General features: G+C 49.5%; 1 protein-coding gene across 1 annotated transcript; it reads right to left on the reverse strand.

Moving 5' to 3' along the window:
• Positions 1 to 385: 385 nt before the first annotated feature.
• On the reverse strand, positions 386 to 6,154 carry Ppp1cc (protein phosphatase 1, catalytic subunit, gamma isozyme; the record flags this gene model as incomplete). The annotated part of the gene is made up of 7 exons (XM_013023088.1): positions 386 to 1,160; positions 1,623 to 1,683; positions 2,467 to 2,601; positions 2,800 to 3,023; positions 3,894 to 3,998; positions 5,037 to 5,267; positions 6,016 to 6,154. Coding segments are annotated over 7 exons (906 nt in total), but the record flags the coding sequence as incomplete, so codon positions are not given.
• Positions 6,155 to 13,561: the final 7,407 nt, after the last annotated feature.

The following is a 13,561-nucleotide window of genomic DNA, read 5'->3' on the forward strand; positions in this document are numbered from 1 at the left end:
ACACCACCCACGTCGTCTCTCAACGGTCACAGCTCCAGGCCCACGTGCATCCCTCCGCCTTTCACAGTGGCCCTGGCCTCCTGGGTGAGTCCTCTCCCCACGTCACGACAGAACTGTTTCCAACAGAGCTCATCCACTGACACGTGTGTCCCCACGCCAGCGATAAAGACAAAGCACTGCTCCTGAATAGCTGGGTGGGGACAAGAGCGGAGCTGGCAAGGCTGCAGATGCCTTTAGGCCCCCAAGTTCAAGTGGACCCAGACAGGTCAGCTGGCGGGGCAGCAGCCTGGACACACCCATGTTTGGTGGCAAGAACAGCGCCACCCACTGGCATGACCTACCCTTGGAAAACAGATGACCGAAAGGAAGACAAAGCCAATGGAGCTGTGGTTTCCAGAGCGATTTATTCATTAAAATCTATTCAATGCGCCATCAGCAGTGGTCCTGTGTGTATTGTGCTGATAAATAGACACTGACTGAGAAGATTTAACAAGTTCGCCATTTAATAAGTCTCAATTTTTATCACATGGTATTGTACATGGTCATCTGTTGAAACAGATTTCTTTTTAACAGATCTTAGTTTAAAAAAGTCATAGACACTGTGAGTTCTGTATAAACTGGTGGACAGCAAGTTAGTTCCTTTGTTCTGACTGACAAGCCTCAACTTCACCGAAGGATAAAGAATGTAGGCCAAAGAAAGCATAATCGGTCACTCGTATAGAACAGTATTGTTTCTATAATTTGAAGCTTTCTGAATGGACGGGTTCAGGCCTGATCCAACTGTAAAAAGATTACTTAATGAATAGACTATATGGAAATCGTACAAAATGTTATTAACTTTAATCATTAATAGCTTAAACAGTACTCTATTACTAACTGCTATTCAAAACCCAAAGCCTCTCTGGGCCCGGGCGGGGGGCGGCTGCGGGCGCTCCCTCCTCCCGCACGCCCCGTGCTGAGGGGCAGAGGCTTTGGCTTTCCGAGTCCCAGGCATTTAAAGAATGGCTTCAGTTGTCAAGAGGAGTACAGGAGGGCTGTGCTTTAGTAACGCACACCCTAGCAGAGGGGCTGGAGGTGCAGGGCACTCCTACTGTCAGAGCTAGGGGACTCCGGTGCACAGGACAAGACAAGGAGAGAAAGCAATCCCTTTCAAACAAAATCTGAAAATAAAAAAATGTTCACAGTGGTTTATATCAACAGTATGCATTTCATGACAGTAACATGTACAGACTCAGAGCACCCTAGGGCTCTTTATATCCTAAAGAAAACGAGCATTTACACTATTTCATGGTTTGCACTGAATTAAAAAAAATCAATTGTACACTTACTCCTCCGACAGGATAAACTGTCCTGGGGTGTACAGCTTTAACACCATCATTAACGTTGTTTGCAAAAGAAATAGGGTATTTAAAAACAAAATCATTTTTCTTTCATTTGCTGTTATAACCAGCAAATGCCATCCTTAAGTCGAAGAGGGGAGGGCCCACAGCACAGGTCTATCTGAGCAGGCTGACCGGCACGCACGCGCCGTCTGAAAAATGAAGGCTATCTATAACTCTATGGTACAAGTCCTGACCGCGTGGCAGGGCGACACTATTTCTTTGCTTGCTTTGTGATCATACCGCGGGGTGGCGTGACAGGTCTCGTGGCATTCGGCTTCTTTTTCTCTGCAGGCTTTAAAATCTGCGAAGATGACAAAAGCATTTTAGGAAATATGCTCAACTCCCAATCTTGAAGGTTTTACATTCTCACTGAAATCTTTTGCTTAGAAAGGTTTGGCCGTTTCCAGCAGCTCCACCTGCAGGCCAAGCCCACATGGGACATCTAGGTGCTATCAGCAATGGGACAAATGCACGTGTACACATGCATACATATGTGTGTGCGTACACGTACACACGTACACACACACGAGTGCTGCTCCTCACCCAAGTGCGCAGACCTTTGGAAGAGCAGTCCCCAGGACCCACAGGGAGTGTGGCGCATGCGGGGTCCTTGCCGTGCCCGGAGCTGTGAGCACCCTAGGTAAGCTCATTCTAGCATGAGCTAGCAGAATGGGTCCAATGGGTCCAGTCCACTCAACTGGTAGCTGCTGCGGGCTCTCAGCGGCCGCCCCACCATGTTCCTCCCAAGCAGATGTGGGCAGAGCTAATGCTTCCGCCCTGTGGAGGTGGACAACATGGCCAGGGAGCCCCACACGGCTTGGAGAGAAGCTGATGGCGCCACTTTACCACACAGCACTCCAGGCACGCAGGCCCACACGCACGGCTGGCACACACAAGCAGCTCTTTAATTTCAGCTCAACATTACAGTCACAGCATGGTTTTAGATAGAGGGAACAAAGTCCTAAGTACAAGGAACTTTTACCTGTTCAATAAATTGGCAAGTTAAATTCAACCCTGGGAGAAAGATCTAGAAAGTGGTTGAGGACAAGAGCGGGCTGGGCCGCGGGGAGGGGCTGGCGCCTACCTGGAAGGAACACATCAGCGTCTCGTCCACGCTCATCATGGCCCCCGCATTGTCAAACTCTCCACAGTAATTTGGTGCAGAGAACAGAGTGACCAACTGCCTCTTTGCAAAAAATTCATATCCGTCTTCAACCACCTTGGAGAGAAAGGTTTTTCAGCGTGAGCAGACGCACATTTGGCCGAGCAAAGCCCTGGCCGGCTCCCGGCTCCCGCTCCCTGCAGGTCGCTGCAGAGACCAACTTCTGCTGAGGAAGCAATACCTACCCACCACACCACAGGGAGGGTCGGGCTCACACACGCGCGAAGGTGAACACGCAAAATTCAAAACCAATACCTGATGGGCTCTACAAATAAGGTCCAAATCATGCTTATGGAGGAATTTGGCAACCACTTCTGCACCAAACGTGAAGGACACGCCTCTGTCATTTTCACCCCAGCCTAAGACATCTTTATCGGGGTCAGACCACAAAAGATCACAAAGAAGACCTTGATCAGGCACATCAGTTGGTCGCATAATTCGCCGAATCTGCTCCATAGATTGAAGATCTGGTGATAAACCTGCGGAAGAAGGGAAACACTGAAGGAGCAGCCCGGTGGCCCTTCACAGCTCCCTCGGCACAGACACTGACACCTATGGTTAGGCTGGCCTGGGTTAAAGCAACACACGACAGATCTTGCCATTCATGAAATATACAGGGACAGGGGCTTTGGTATTCAGCATCAGGGTATGGTGATTAAACCGAGTGGACAGGGGCATTGACCCCGTCCCCAGGTCAGGCCGCAATGCACACCCTAGGTGCAGTGCAGGGTGCACATAGACCACCGCGCTCTGACCAGCCAGCATGTGGCTCCAGTCCTGGAGCTTGAACTCAGGGCCTGGGCTCTGTCCTGAGCCTCTCTCTGTGCTCAAGGATAGCACTCTAGTCACAGCACCACTTATGGCATTTTCCTGTGGTATTGAGGAATAGAACGCAGGGCTTCATGCATGCTAGGCAAGCACTCTACACTGAGCCACCTGGCCAGCCCTGGCTGCTCTCTTGCCTTCATTAAAGCACCATCTTCGGCTGGCTCTTTGAGTCTTCTCTGACGCTATTTTAATGCCTTCACACACCAAGCAAAGCAAAGAAACTCAGACTCCCAAGTCAGAGGATCAAAAACAGATCAAAGGACAAGTTACACTTTCAGTATTCAAAAGGATCTATGGCTCAGCAGGTTAAGCATGGCTCATTTTATATTTAAGAGCACTTTCTGCTCTATTTTCAAATCACACTGTCACTGTCTACAGTTCCTTGCCACAAACGCATTTCCTCCAGACCTCTATCTGGATGGTCGGGCTATACACAGTGCTGACGAAGGCGGTCACCCCAGGCGGCTCCCAGACGCCAGCCCCACCATCAGGAAGACTTCTGATGACAGCCAGCCACATACCCCCATGACAGCAGAATATTTTCTCATCCACGATGGCTGCTATTGGCAAGCAGTTAAAACAGTCTGTGAAAGTCTTCCATAGTTTAATGTTGTATCTTCTTTTACCTGTGAACATTTAGGATGGTTAGAAGTGTCTCTTCTGCAGTTTCACATTCTACAAGTTGCTCTAAAAGCAAGATTTTGATTAGCTTTCAAGTCAACAAAACTATGTCTTCTTCAAAATCTCCTGGAGGGGACTGAAGGTGGGTGCTTGGGAGGCAGAGATGTCTGATTCCCATCTTCACATGGAATATTTTCAAATGTCCCACACATGTATAATCAGAATTCTCGCTAAGACGATTAGGAATTAGCATCAGATTCCAATTGTTTGGTAGCACCAAACCTGTCTAAAATCTAGCACGAACCTAAAGCTTCCTATTTCTAAGGTAATTATGCGCTGCCGTTTTCTCCCCGAGGAAACAGAGAGCTCATGCCCACTGGGTCCGCCCTAAGCTGGGAGCTTCTGGCCAGGCAGTGAGCACCAGCAGACACAGACCACTCAACACCGCACACACTCGGCGCACACGCGCATACGCTGTTCTCCAGTCAAAGGGGACTAACAGAGTACACTTATCTTGACATCCAAAATGGGGCCGTGGATTAAATGTAATTTAAAAATTAATTTTAAAAATCATTTTTCTTTCTCTACTCAGCGTGTTTTAGGAAAGTAAATGCCTTTCCTCCTTAGTATCAATGTGCCAGAAGCCAGGCCACTGACAGGTATTGGAAGCGCTTTCCTTTAGGAAAAGCACGGTGGGCGCAGAGCGCACACCGGGGCTATGTGAAATCTCTGCGTAAAGCTGTTAAGAACCGCAGTGTCTAGGTAAGTTCTCAGACTCTTTGTGAGTTCTGTGTGAGTTGGCACTTTGCAGAGACCTCCACAAAGCCACCCCTCAATCACCACCACCAGAGTAGCACCTGCACTGCGTCTCAGCAAAGGCAACCCTGGAGAAAAAAAGCAAGTAAGTCAATAAAGGAAGGACGTGAACTCCTAACTGCATCTGAACTCTGTCACAAACATAGCAAGAGCACACTCGCGCACGCACACCCATACAGGTACCTACACACCCACACACACTTCCCTTGGACGCAGGGAATACTTACATTCATCATAAAACCCATAAATTCTATTGATGCTGGCGCACTCGTGGTTGCCTCTGAGAAGAAAGAAGTTCTCGGGGTACTTGATCTTGTAGGCCAGTAAGAGGCAGATCGTCTCCAGGGACTGCTTCCCCCTGTCCACGTAGTCCCCCAGAAAGAGATAGTTGCTTTCTGGTGGGAAGCCCCCATATTCAAAAAGTCGAAGCAAATCATAGTATTGCCCGTGGATGTCACCTAGAGAGAGGTGAGACTCCGTGAGACAGTGCTCCCACGCTTACAGCTCGGTTCACTGTCACAATGGCAACGACCTCTAATAATTTCACAGCCAACATGAAGTACGCTCCAATCCTATGCCACTACTCCACACAGCTGAGCATAATAAAAGCAGCAACGGTGTCCTGAAGCCAGCCCATGCGCTAGGCATCCACGCTGGGAAGCAGTGTCGGCCTACACTCTGCTCGTTCTTCTTTGCAGCTCCACCCCCAGGAGCTGGGGCACACACCCTCGCCCCACAGATTGAAAACGTGGCCTCCATGGTGCCCGGCTGGCAGTTCCCCTTTCAAGGATGTGTCTAACGCACTGGGCAAGAAGTTGCGAGCGCGCAGCATCGCTCCAGGCCAGTTCAGGTTCTGCAGTCTATAGAGAGCGGAACCTGCTTCATCTCCACAGATGTGTGAGGACACACGAGCACCAAGTGTCAAGTGCTAGCTTTCACTCATGTGTAACACCAGGGTAGGTTTAAACTTCAACATAATCCTCAATATATTCCGATCTTAGCTCTCCAGTAAAATAATTATTTAAAATCTCAACACCACAGCGGGGTCAGTAGAGGCGTTTACTCTAAAGCTGCTGTGTAAGTTGGCTTTCAGGCGTTCCGAGATATCAATCCACGGGAATGATTCTGCTGGTGAATGAAGAGTCCCACATACGTATTGGCCTGTCAGCCACACAACCAAAGATAGTTCAGTCTGTCAAAACTTACCACATATTTTGAGTGGTGCTTCAAGTTCTAGTAGGATAGGCTGACTGAGAAAGATCTCGCGGGACTTCAAGCACAGTCCTCTGATTTCATTCTCCTGCAGCTGGACATTCTTACCTGGCTTGGACCCTCTCACTGCAGGAGAGAAATGCGTCAATTAGCCCCGCTGAGCAAAGACCAGGCGGGGGGGGGGGGGGGGCTGCGGCTCGGCCCAGGCGCCTTCTGCCCTCACCCTTCTCTTCTCAAGGGTCACAAGCGGGGTGGCATTCACATAGTGGGAGATTTCTTCTTTTTCTTTCGCTAGTCCTAGAGCTTGAACTCTGGGCCTGGGCGCTGTCCCTTAGCTCTTCAGCTCAAGGATAGTGCTTTACCACTTGAGCCACAGCACCACTTAAAGACTTCTGGTTTATCATTGGAGATAAGTCTCACGGACTTTCCTGCCCAGGTTGGCTTTGAACTGCCATCCTCTCAGCCTCCTGAATAGCTAGGATCTGTGTGGCCAAGATGCCCGGCGCCACTCAACGCCCAGCATCACTTGTAACTCCTGAGGCACAGAATGAGACAAGACCCAGATGCCCAGGTTTTTGGATTGGTTCTACATAACTTCAGGCAATTCACTACTTTTGACCCAAAAATATATAGCCAGGCCAAAAGATGAACAGTTTTTTCTTATCAAAACATTATGAAACAGAAACAATGCAATGATAATCTGGAAGTATGAAACAGATGCACACGTTCCACAGCATTCCAAATGCAGCAGCAACTGACCAACCCCAAAATCTTTGGTCAGAAAACACAGGAGCACACTGGCACTATAGAAGCTCGCCCGGGGAAGGATGGGGGAACCCGCTCCACTGGCCAGGAACCCCCAACACTGGCAATTCCACACGCTAGCTAGAAACCTAGGCAGACTGCCCAGTAGGGAAATTTATTCTTGGGTAGAAGGCCCTCCTAAAAGCTTCTGGTTTCAGTCTGAATCCTCTTCAGCAGGGTTTTCTACCTGTAAACCAGGTACCTACTCTTAAGTCCTCTCAGAAAGTGTTTTTGTAACACTGGGTTTATACCTATATAGACAGTGAGCTTACTGTCCTATTCCTATGAATGCTATTGTAGTAAATCAATGTCATCAGATTAAACAGACATAGTTGGATAATTAACTATGCTGTTTCTTTTCTTCTTGAGACAAGATCTTGCTATGATGCCTAGATGTATCCGGATCTCAAAATCCTCCTGTCTCAGCCTCCAAAGATTGAGATTATAGGCATGTGCCACCTGGCATGGGCAAAGGTGTTTCTGTTGTTTTTCCTGGTCTGAGGGCTTGAACTCAGGGCCTGGATGCTGTCCCTGAGCCTCTCTGTGCTCAAGTCTAGTACTCTACCACCTGAGCCACAACGCCACTTCCGGCTTTTTCTGAATAGTTAATTAGAGGCAAGAGTCTCACAGACCTTTCTGCCTAGGCTAACTTTGAACTGTGATTCTCAGATCTCAGCCTCCTACTGAGTAGGCAGGATAACAGGCGAGTCTCTGGTGCCCAGCTCTGGCCAGAGTTTTGTTTTTGGTTTTTTTTTTGCTTTTTTTTTTTGGGTCCGGTCGTGGGGCCTGAACTCTGGACCTGGGTGTTGTCCCTCAGCTCTTCAGCTCAAGGCTAGCGCTCTACCACTTGAGCCACAGCGCCACTTCCAGCTTTTTTTTTTTGCTTATGTGGTGCTGAGGAATCGAACCCAGGGCCTCAGGCATGCAAGGCAAACGCACTACCACTGAGCCACCTTCCCAGCCCCTGGCCAGAGTTTTTTTCTAACAAAAATCCTATTCCTAGCTGGGCGCCAGTGGCTCACCCCTGTAATCCTAGCTACTCTGAAGGCTGAGATCTGAGGATCACAGTTCAAAGCCAGTCCAGGCAGGAAAGTCTGTGAGATTCATCTCCAATTAACCACCAGAAAACTGGAAGTGGTGCTGTGGCTCAAGTGGTAGAGCACTCACCTTGAGCTGAAGAGCTGAGGGCCAGCCCCCAGTTCAAGCCCCATGACCGACAAAAATAATAATAATAAAAAAATAAAATTTTATTCCTACCTGAGTGTCAGCCACTCAAGCTCCTAAGCCTGGCTAATCAGGAGGTTGAGATCTGGAGGACAGTGGTTCAAGGCCAAGCTAGGCAGAAAAAAGTCCACAGGACTCCATCTTCACAAAATAACTAGTAAAAAGCCAAGCTGGAGGCATGGTTCAAGTGGCAGAGTAACTGTTGCACAAGCATGTAATTCTGAGTTCAAACCCAGAACTAGCAACACGGAAAACCCCAAACCCCCAAACAGCAGCGCCATTCTCCGGACAGGTTCATGGCAATCCTTCTTGAACCGGTGCTAAGGGCTCAGCATGGCCCTCTCAGCGCCAGGCACTTCCCTCCCATCAGGGAGGCTGGAGGCCAAAGTCAGAGCCTCCCAGGCGGCCAGGCATGGCTCCAGCCTTGGGATTTGTCCGAAAACACCACAAAACCCACTAGTCCTGCTCCCTAAGCGAAGTGACCGAGACACGGAAGCCTCGTCCATCCTTTCAACATGGAAGCATTAAGGGTAGCCGAGCCACAGGGGTGGCCAGCAGATCCCACCTCACACGGCTGGGCGGCTGGGCTGCAGCGTGCAGAGACCCGACTTTACTCCCCTTCCCCTTCCCTTCTCCTCCCCTCTCCTTTCTGGGAGTGGGGGGGGGATGCGGGGAGCGAGCGGAGAATAAGCAGTATTCAGGACACACCAGGCCATGGGAGCTGTTAGAAATGTCATTTCTACCCACAACTGACTGCACCTCCGCCCTACGGACAATGCCTTCAACACCGCTGAAACCCAACCAAGACGGGGGCGTCTCCACTTTGTGCGGCTGTGAGCTGCAGAGACAGTGCCAGTACAGCTCTTCACACGAGTGTAAACCCACTCACCTAAACGACTAAGCTAGCACCACAGCAGACACAGGTGGGAAAAATCAAGATTGTCATCCATGACTCTTTTTTAAGTAGCAGTCCAGATAACGAACATAAACCACACCAATAACTGAACGCCAGCACATCCCAAATGTCCAGTGCGCAACGCCACTGCAGCGTCTCGCAGAAGTCTGGGAGCAGACCTGTGTGGAATGGTGTATGTGGCCGTGTGTGTGTGACTGGTGGATAAACTCAAATAGCACAGACCTACTTTTTATTTATTTATTTATTTTTTATTTTATTTTATTTTTTGCCGGTCGTGGGGCCTGAACTCTGGGCCTGGGAGCTGTCCCTCAGCTCTTCAGCTCAAGGCCAGTGCTCTACCACTGGAGCCACAGCACCACTTCCGGCTTTTTCTGTTTATGTGGGGCTGAGGAATGGAACCCAGGGCCTCATGCTTGCAAGGCATGCACTCTACTGCTGAGCCACCTACCTTCCCAGCCCCAGACCTACTTTTTAGTAAGATATTTCTTTTCTTTTTCTTTTATTTGGTTGTTTGTGGGGCTTGAACTCTGGGCCTGAGCACTGTCCCTCAGCTCTTCAGCTCAAGGCATGCACTCTGCCACTTGAGCCACAGCACCACCTCCGATTTTCTGGTGGTTTTTTGGAGATAAGAGTCTCAGGGACTTTCCTGCCCAGGCTGGCTTTGAACAGTGATCTTCAGATCTCAGCCTCCACAGTAGCTAGGATTACAGGTGTAAGTCACCTGCGGCACCTGGCTTAGTGAGATATTTCTTATCGGCTTAGAACAGATTTGGAAAAATGCACCATGGCCGCTGACAGCAAAGTATGTTCCGGATGTGTTATATTTGGTCTGCACTCTGGCCAAGCAGTAACACCAGTACATCATACAAACACCCATACCACCTCTCCAAAAATATACAAAGAATTTAGCAGTGATCATGTGCAACCCAACAGTAAGAACTTCTTATAAGGCCTAGCATCAAGAGAGGAGAAGAAAGCTATGAAAGAAAGTTAAAGTGACTCTGATGTTAAGGATAAGAAGCGTTTTCCTGGTCACATAAAAGCCCTTCATCATTGGAAGGTCACATTAAAGGCACTACATGCACACACAAAAAAGCTCCAGCTGGAGGCTGGGAAGGTGGCTCAGTGGTAGAGTGCTTGCCTTGCATGCATGAGGCCCTGGGTTCAATTCCTCAGCACCACACAAGCAAAAAGAAAAAAGCCGGAAGTGGGGCTGTAGCTCAAGTGGTAGAGCACTAGCCTTGAGCTGAAGAGCTGAGGGACAGTGCCCAAGCCCAGAGTTCAGGCCCCACGACGGGACCCCAATCTCCCCCCCAAAAAAGCTCCAGCTAAATTAAAATGAAGTTCTAGAACCTAAGAATGGCACAACCAGTATAAAAATAAATCAGATTTTGCTTTAGAATAATCCTATTAAGTAGAGCACTGGTGGCTCACATCTATAATCCTAGCTACTCAGGAGGCTGAGAGCCACAGGACCAGGGATTGAAGGCAGCCTGGGCAGAAAATGCTCCAACACTCCCTCTCCAAAACCAGTAAGATCCTGGGCTGGAAGCGTGGCTCATGGAGGTAGACTCTAAGTCTCAGTAAGCTTGAGGCCTAAGTTCAAATCCTAGCACCACCAGGAACAAAAAAACAAAAAGCCCACTACTAAATTCGGTGGTAATCTTAAGAATAAGCCACATTACACCTAAAGAAAAAAATTCATTTAACATCTACAATATTAAATCTTCCCGGGGCTGGGAATGTGGCGTAGTGGCAGAGTGCTGGCCTGGCATGCATGAAGCCCTGGGTTTGATTCCTCAATGTCACATAAACAGAGAGCACTAGGCCTTGAGCCCAAAGAAGCTCAAGGACAGAGCCCAGCCCTGAGTTCAAGGCCCAGGACTGGCCAGAAAAAAAAAAAAACAAAAAAAAAACCCATGAGATTCTTAGACTCATACCTCCAATTAACCAGCAAAAGCACTAGGAAGGGGATAGCCTAAGCCAGAGCGGGAGCCCCAAATGCAGGCTTATTTGGCTTCTTCAGCACAGTACACAGCCTTCCACCACAACCACAGCAGGTGGTTGTGGGACGCCACTCAGGTACGCCACAGCACCTGAGTGCAGTGCTGGTGCCAGGTAGAGCGCGGCGCTCAGGGCATCCTCAAAGGCAGCAATCAGCGTGCAGATGCCCAACACTGCCAGCGCTCTCAGCAAGCGCTTGATGGGCTACGCCTGTGGGTGAAGTCAGCTCATAGAAAGATGCTTAATTCCCTACAAACACCGTTTTGATAAAATGTTGAAGCGCACTCATCCTCTGACCCTGCGCGCAGTTTTCCAGCCTTGAGAAGGTGACAGCGAATCTTTCCAGAAGAGGGATGTCAGATGAATCAAGACATCCATCAATTATCTTTCCTTCACTGCTTGCCACAGAGCTTTGATCCCCTGCTACCTAAATTTTTCTCCACAATTCCAGCTCCAAGGAAACGTAATCTTTCCTCTCCCTTGCTGTTTTTTTTTTTTTTTGGGGGGGGGGTCAGTCCTGGAGCTTGAACTAAGATCCTGGGCTCTGTTCCTGACAGGCCTCTTTGTGCCCAAGATTAGTGCTCTTCCACTTGAGCCATGGCACCAATTCTGGCTTTTTCTGAGTAGTTTGTTGGAGTTAAGAGTGTCACGGAAGCCAGGCACTGGTGGCTCACATCTGTCTTCCTAGCTACTCAGGAGGCTGAGATCTGAGAATCAAGGTTCAAAGCTAGCCTGGGCAGGAAAGTCTGTGAGACTCGTATCTAACCACCAGAAAACCTGAAGTGGCGCTATGGCTCAAGAGGCAGAGCACTTGCCTTGAGCTAAAGAACTGAGGGACAGCACCCAGGCCCAGAGTTCAAACCTCATGACTGACAAAAAAACAAAAACAAAAAAGTCTCACACATTCCTGCACTGACTGCTTGGAAGCCTGGAACCATGCATGATCCTCAAATCTCAGCCTCCAGAGCAGCTAGGATTTCAGCTTGAGCCACTGGGGCCGGGCTTTCCTTTTCTGTCTTGAGGAAGGCATTTGGTTTCGTCTATGAAGCATTTCACCCTGTTCACAGGGCTGTGTAACAAGGATGAGGAAGCCCTCATCAGATGGACAGCTTCTACAGGTGACTTTTGCAGGCTAGGTCACCACAGGTCACAGAACCTCTTCACTGACTCCTGCCGCTGGGCAGCTGAGTATTGGCCATGTTGATTCCACATCTGAGGACAGCGGGTCTCACTCTTGTGCCTCTCCCCAGACACAAATGCATGCTGTGAGCATTTCACCCCTGCTCCCTGCACTGACAGGCAAGTGGCCACGCAGCTTCAGGGTGACACTGTTGGATGGGACAGTAGCATAAACCAGAGACTCCAGACTCCGGCCCCGTCCTCAGCAGGGACTGCTGCTTTCCAAAACTCGACACAAACATGCCCAATACGATGCCCAAACCATTTTGGAATGCCAGACTTCCTCAACACCGCCTTCAGAAGCAGCCTTCATCACCCGCGGGCAAAGTGGCACAGGTGAGGCAGCTGCACAGGTCACAGCAACTTCTCAGAGGGCCACACGGCCTTGCAGTGGCCGTCTCCCTGCACAGATGAAGCAGCCAACCCCACTCGCTGAGACATTTCCAGGTGCTCACACCACTGACGGACCAACTTTACCGTTGCCTACATCTCCGCACTTTCACGGTGCAGCTCACATCTATACGTGGAGTTTTTGTCACTAGGGAGCAGAGCCTGAATGAAACATGAAGGTGGCGCGGTGTGTGACCGTGGGCCCTGAGACCGGACTTGCTTACACGGCCAGGGTGCTGCCTTCCCCAAGAAGACGCACCTCGGAGCTGCCCATGCACAACTGGCCTGAAGCCCCGTAACCGGCTCACACAGCCCTCAAGCTTAAAAGAACAATCTCATAACACATTAAAAAAGGAACTGAGTTCATGTACTGTGTACTGTGTGGCTAGCCTCATCCCAAAGATGTAAGAGTGCGGCTTCATTCATCCACTTCAGTGCCAAATGAAACACAAAAGCCTGCTGTTCAAGCACATGAAATTGTGAGGAGGAACCGTAAGAAATGATGGACACGCCAATTTAGCAGGTCGATTTCTCAGCACAATTGTAAGGATTAAAAATAACAAAAGCTGCGATGTGATACAGCAGAGGAAACTCAAGTTAAGGAGACTTGGTGACCTGAGAGCTGTTATGTCCCCAGTCTAAGTTCCAGGTCCTCGGGTTCCCGCTGGGAAACGGGCCGATTCTAGTGTAGCCTCTCCTGCCCTGTGCATGCATGCACACTTAGAGAACACACATATTTAATGAAGTTAACAAATTAACTTTAGAACCACAGCGTTTAAATCACAATCTCCTCTCAGGCAAGCTGCTTGAGTCAGTCTCAGATCGATGCTGCCCGTAGGAAGCCCAGTATTAACTAAAATGAGCAGGCCCCGAGCGAAGCGCAGGCTTCCCACCCCAGCAGGCAGCCCCAGGGGTCCTCACTGGCGGGGGGGGGGCCTTCGGGGCAGTCTAAGTGGAGGAAACCGAGGAAAGGACGCGCTCGTTCAGTTTCACTGGAATGACTTACTTCCGATGACGAGGCTC

This window comes from Dipodomys ordii, unplaced genomic scaffold (genome assembly GCF_000151885.1).
Source record: "Dipodomys ordii isolate 6190 unplaced genomic scaffold, Dord_2.0 Scaffold66, whole genome shotgun sequence".
Classification (NCBI taxonomy): Eukaryota; Metazoa; Chordata; class Mammalia; order Rodentia; family Heteromyidae; genus Dipodomys; species Dipodomys ordii.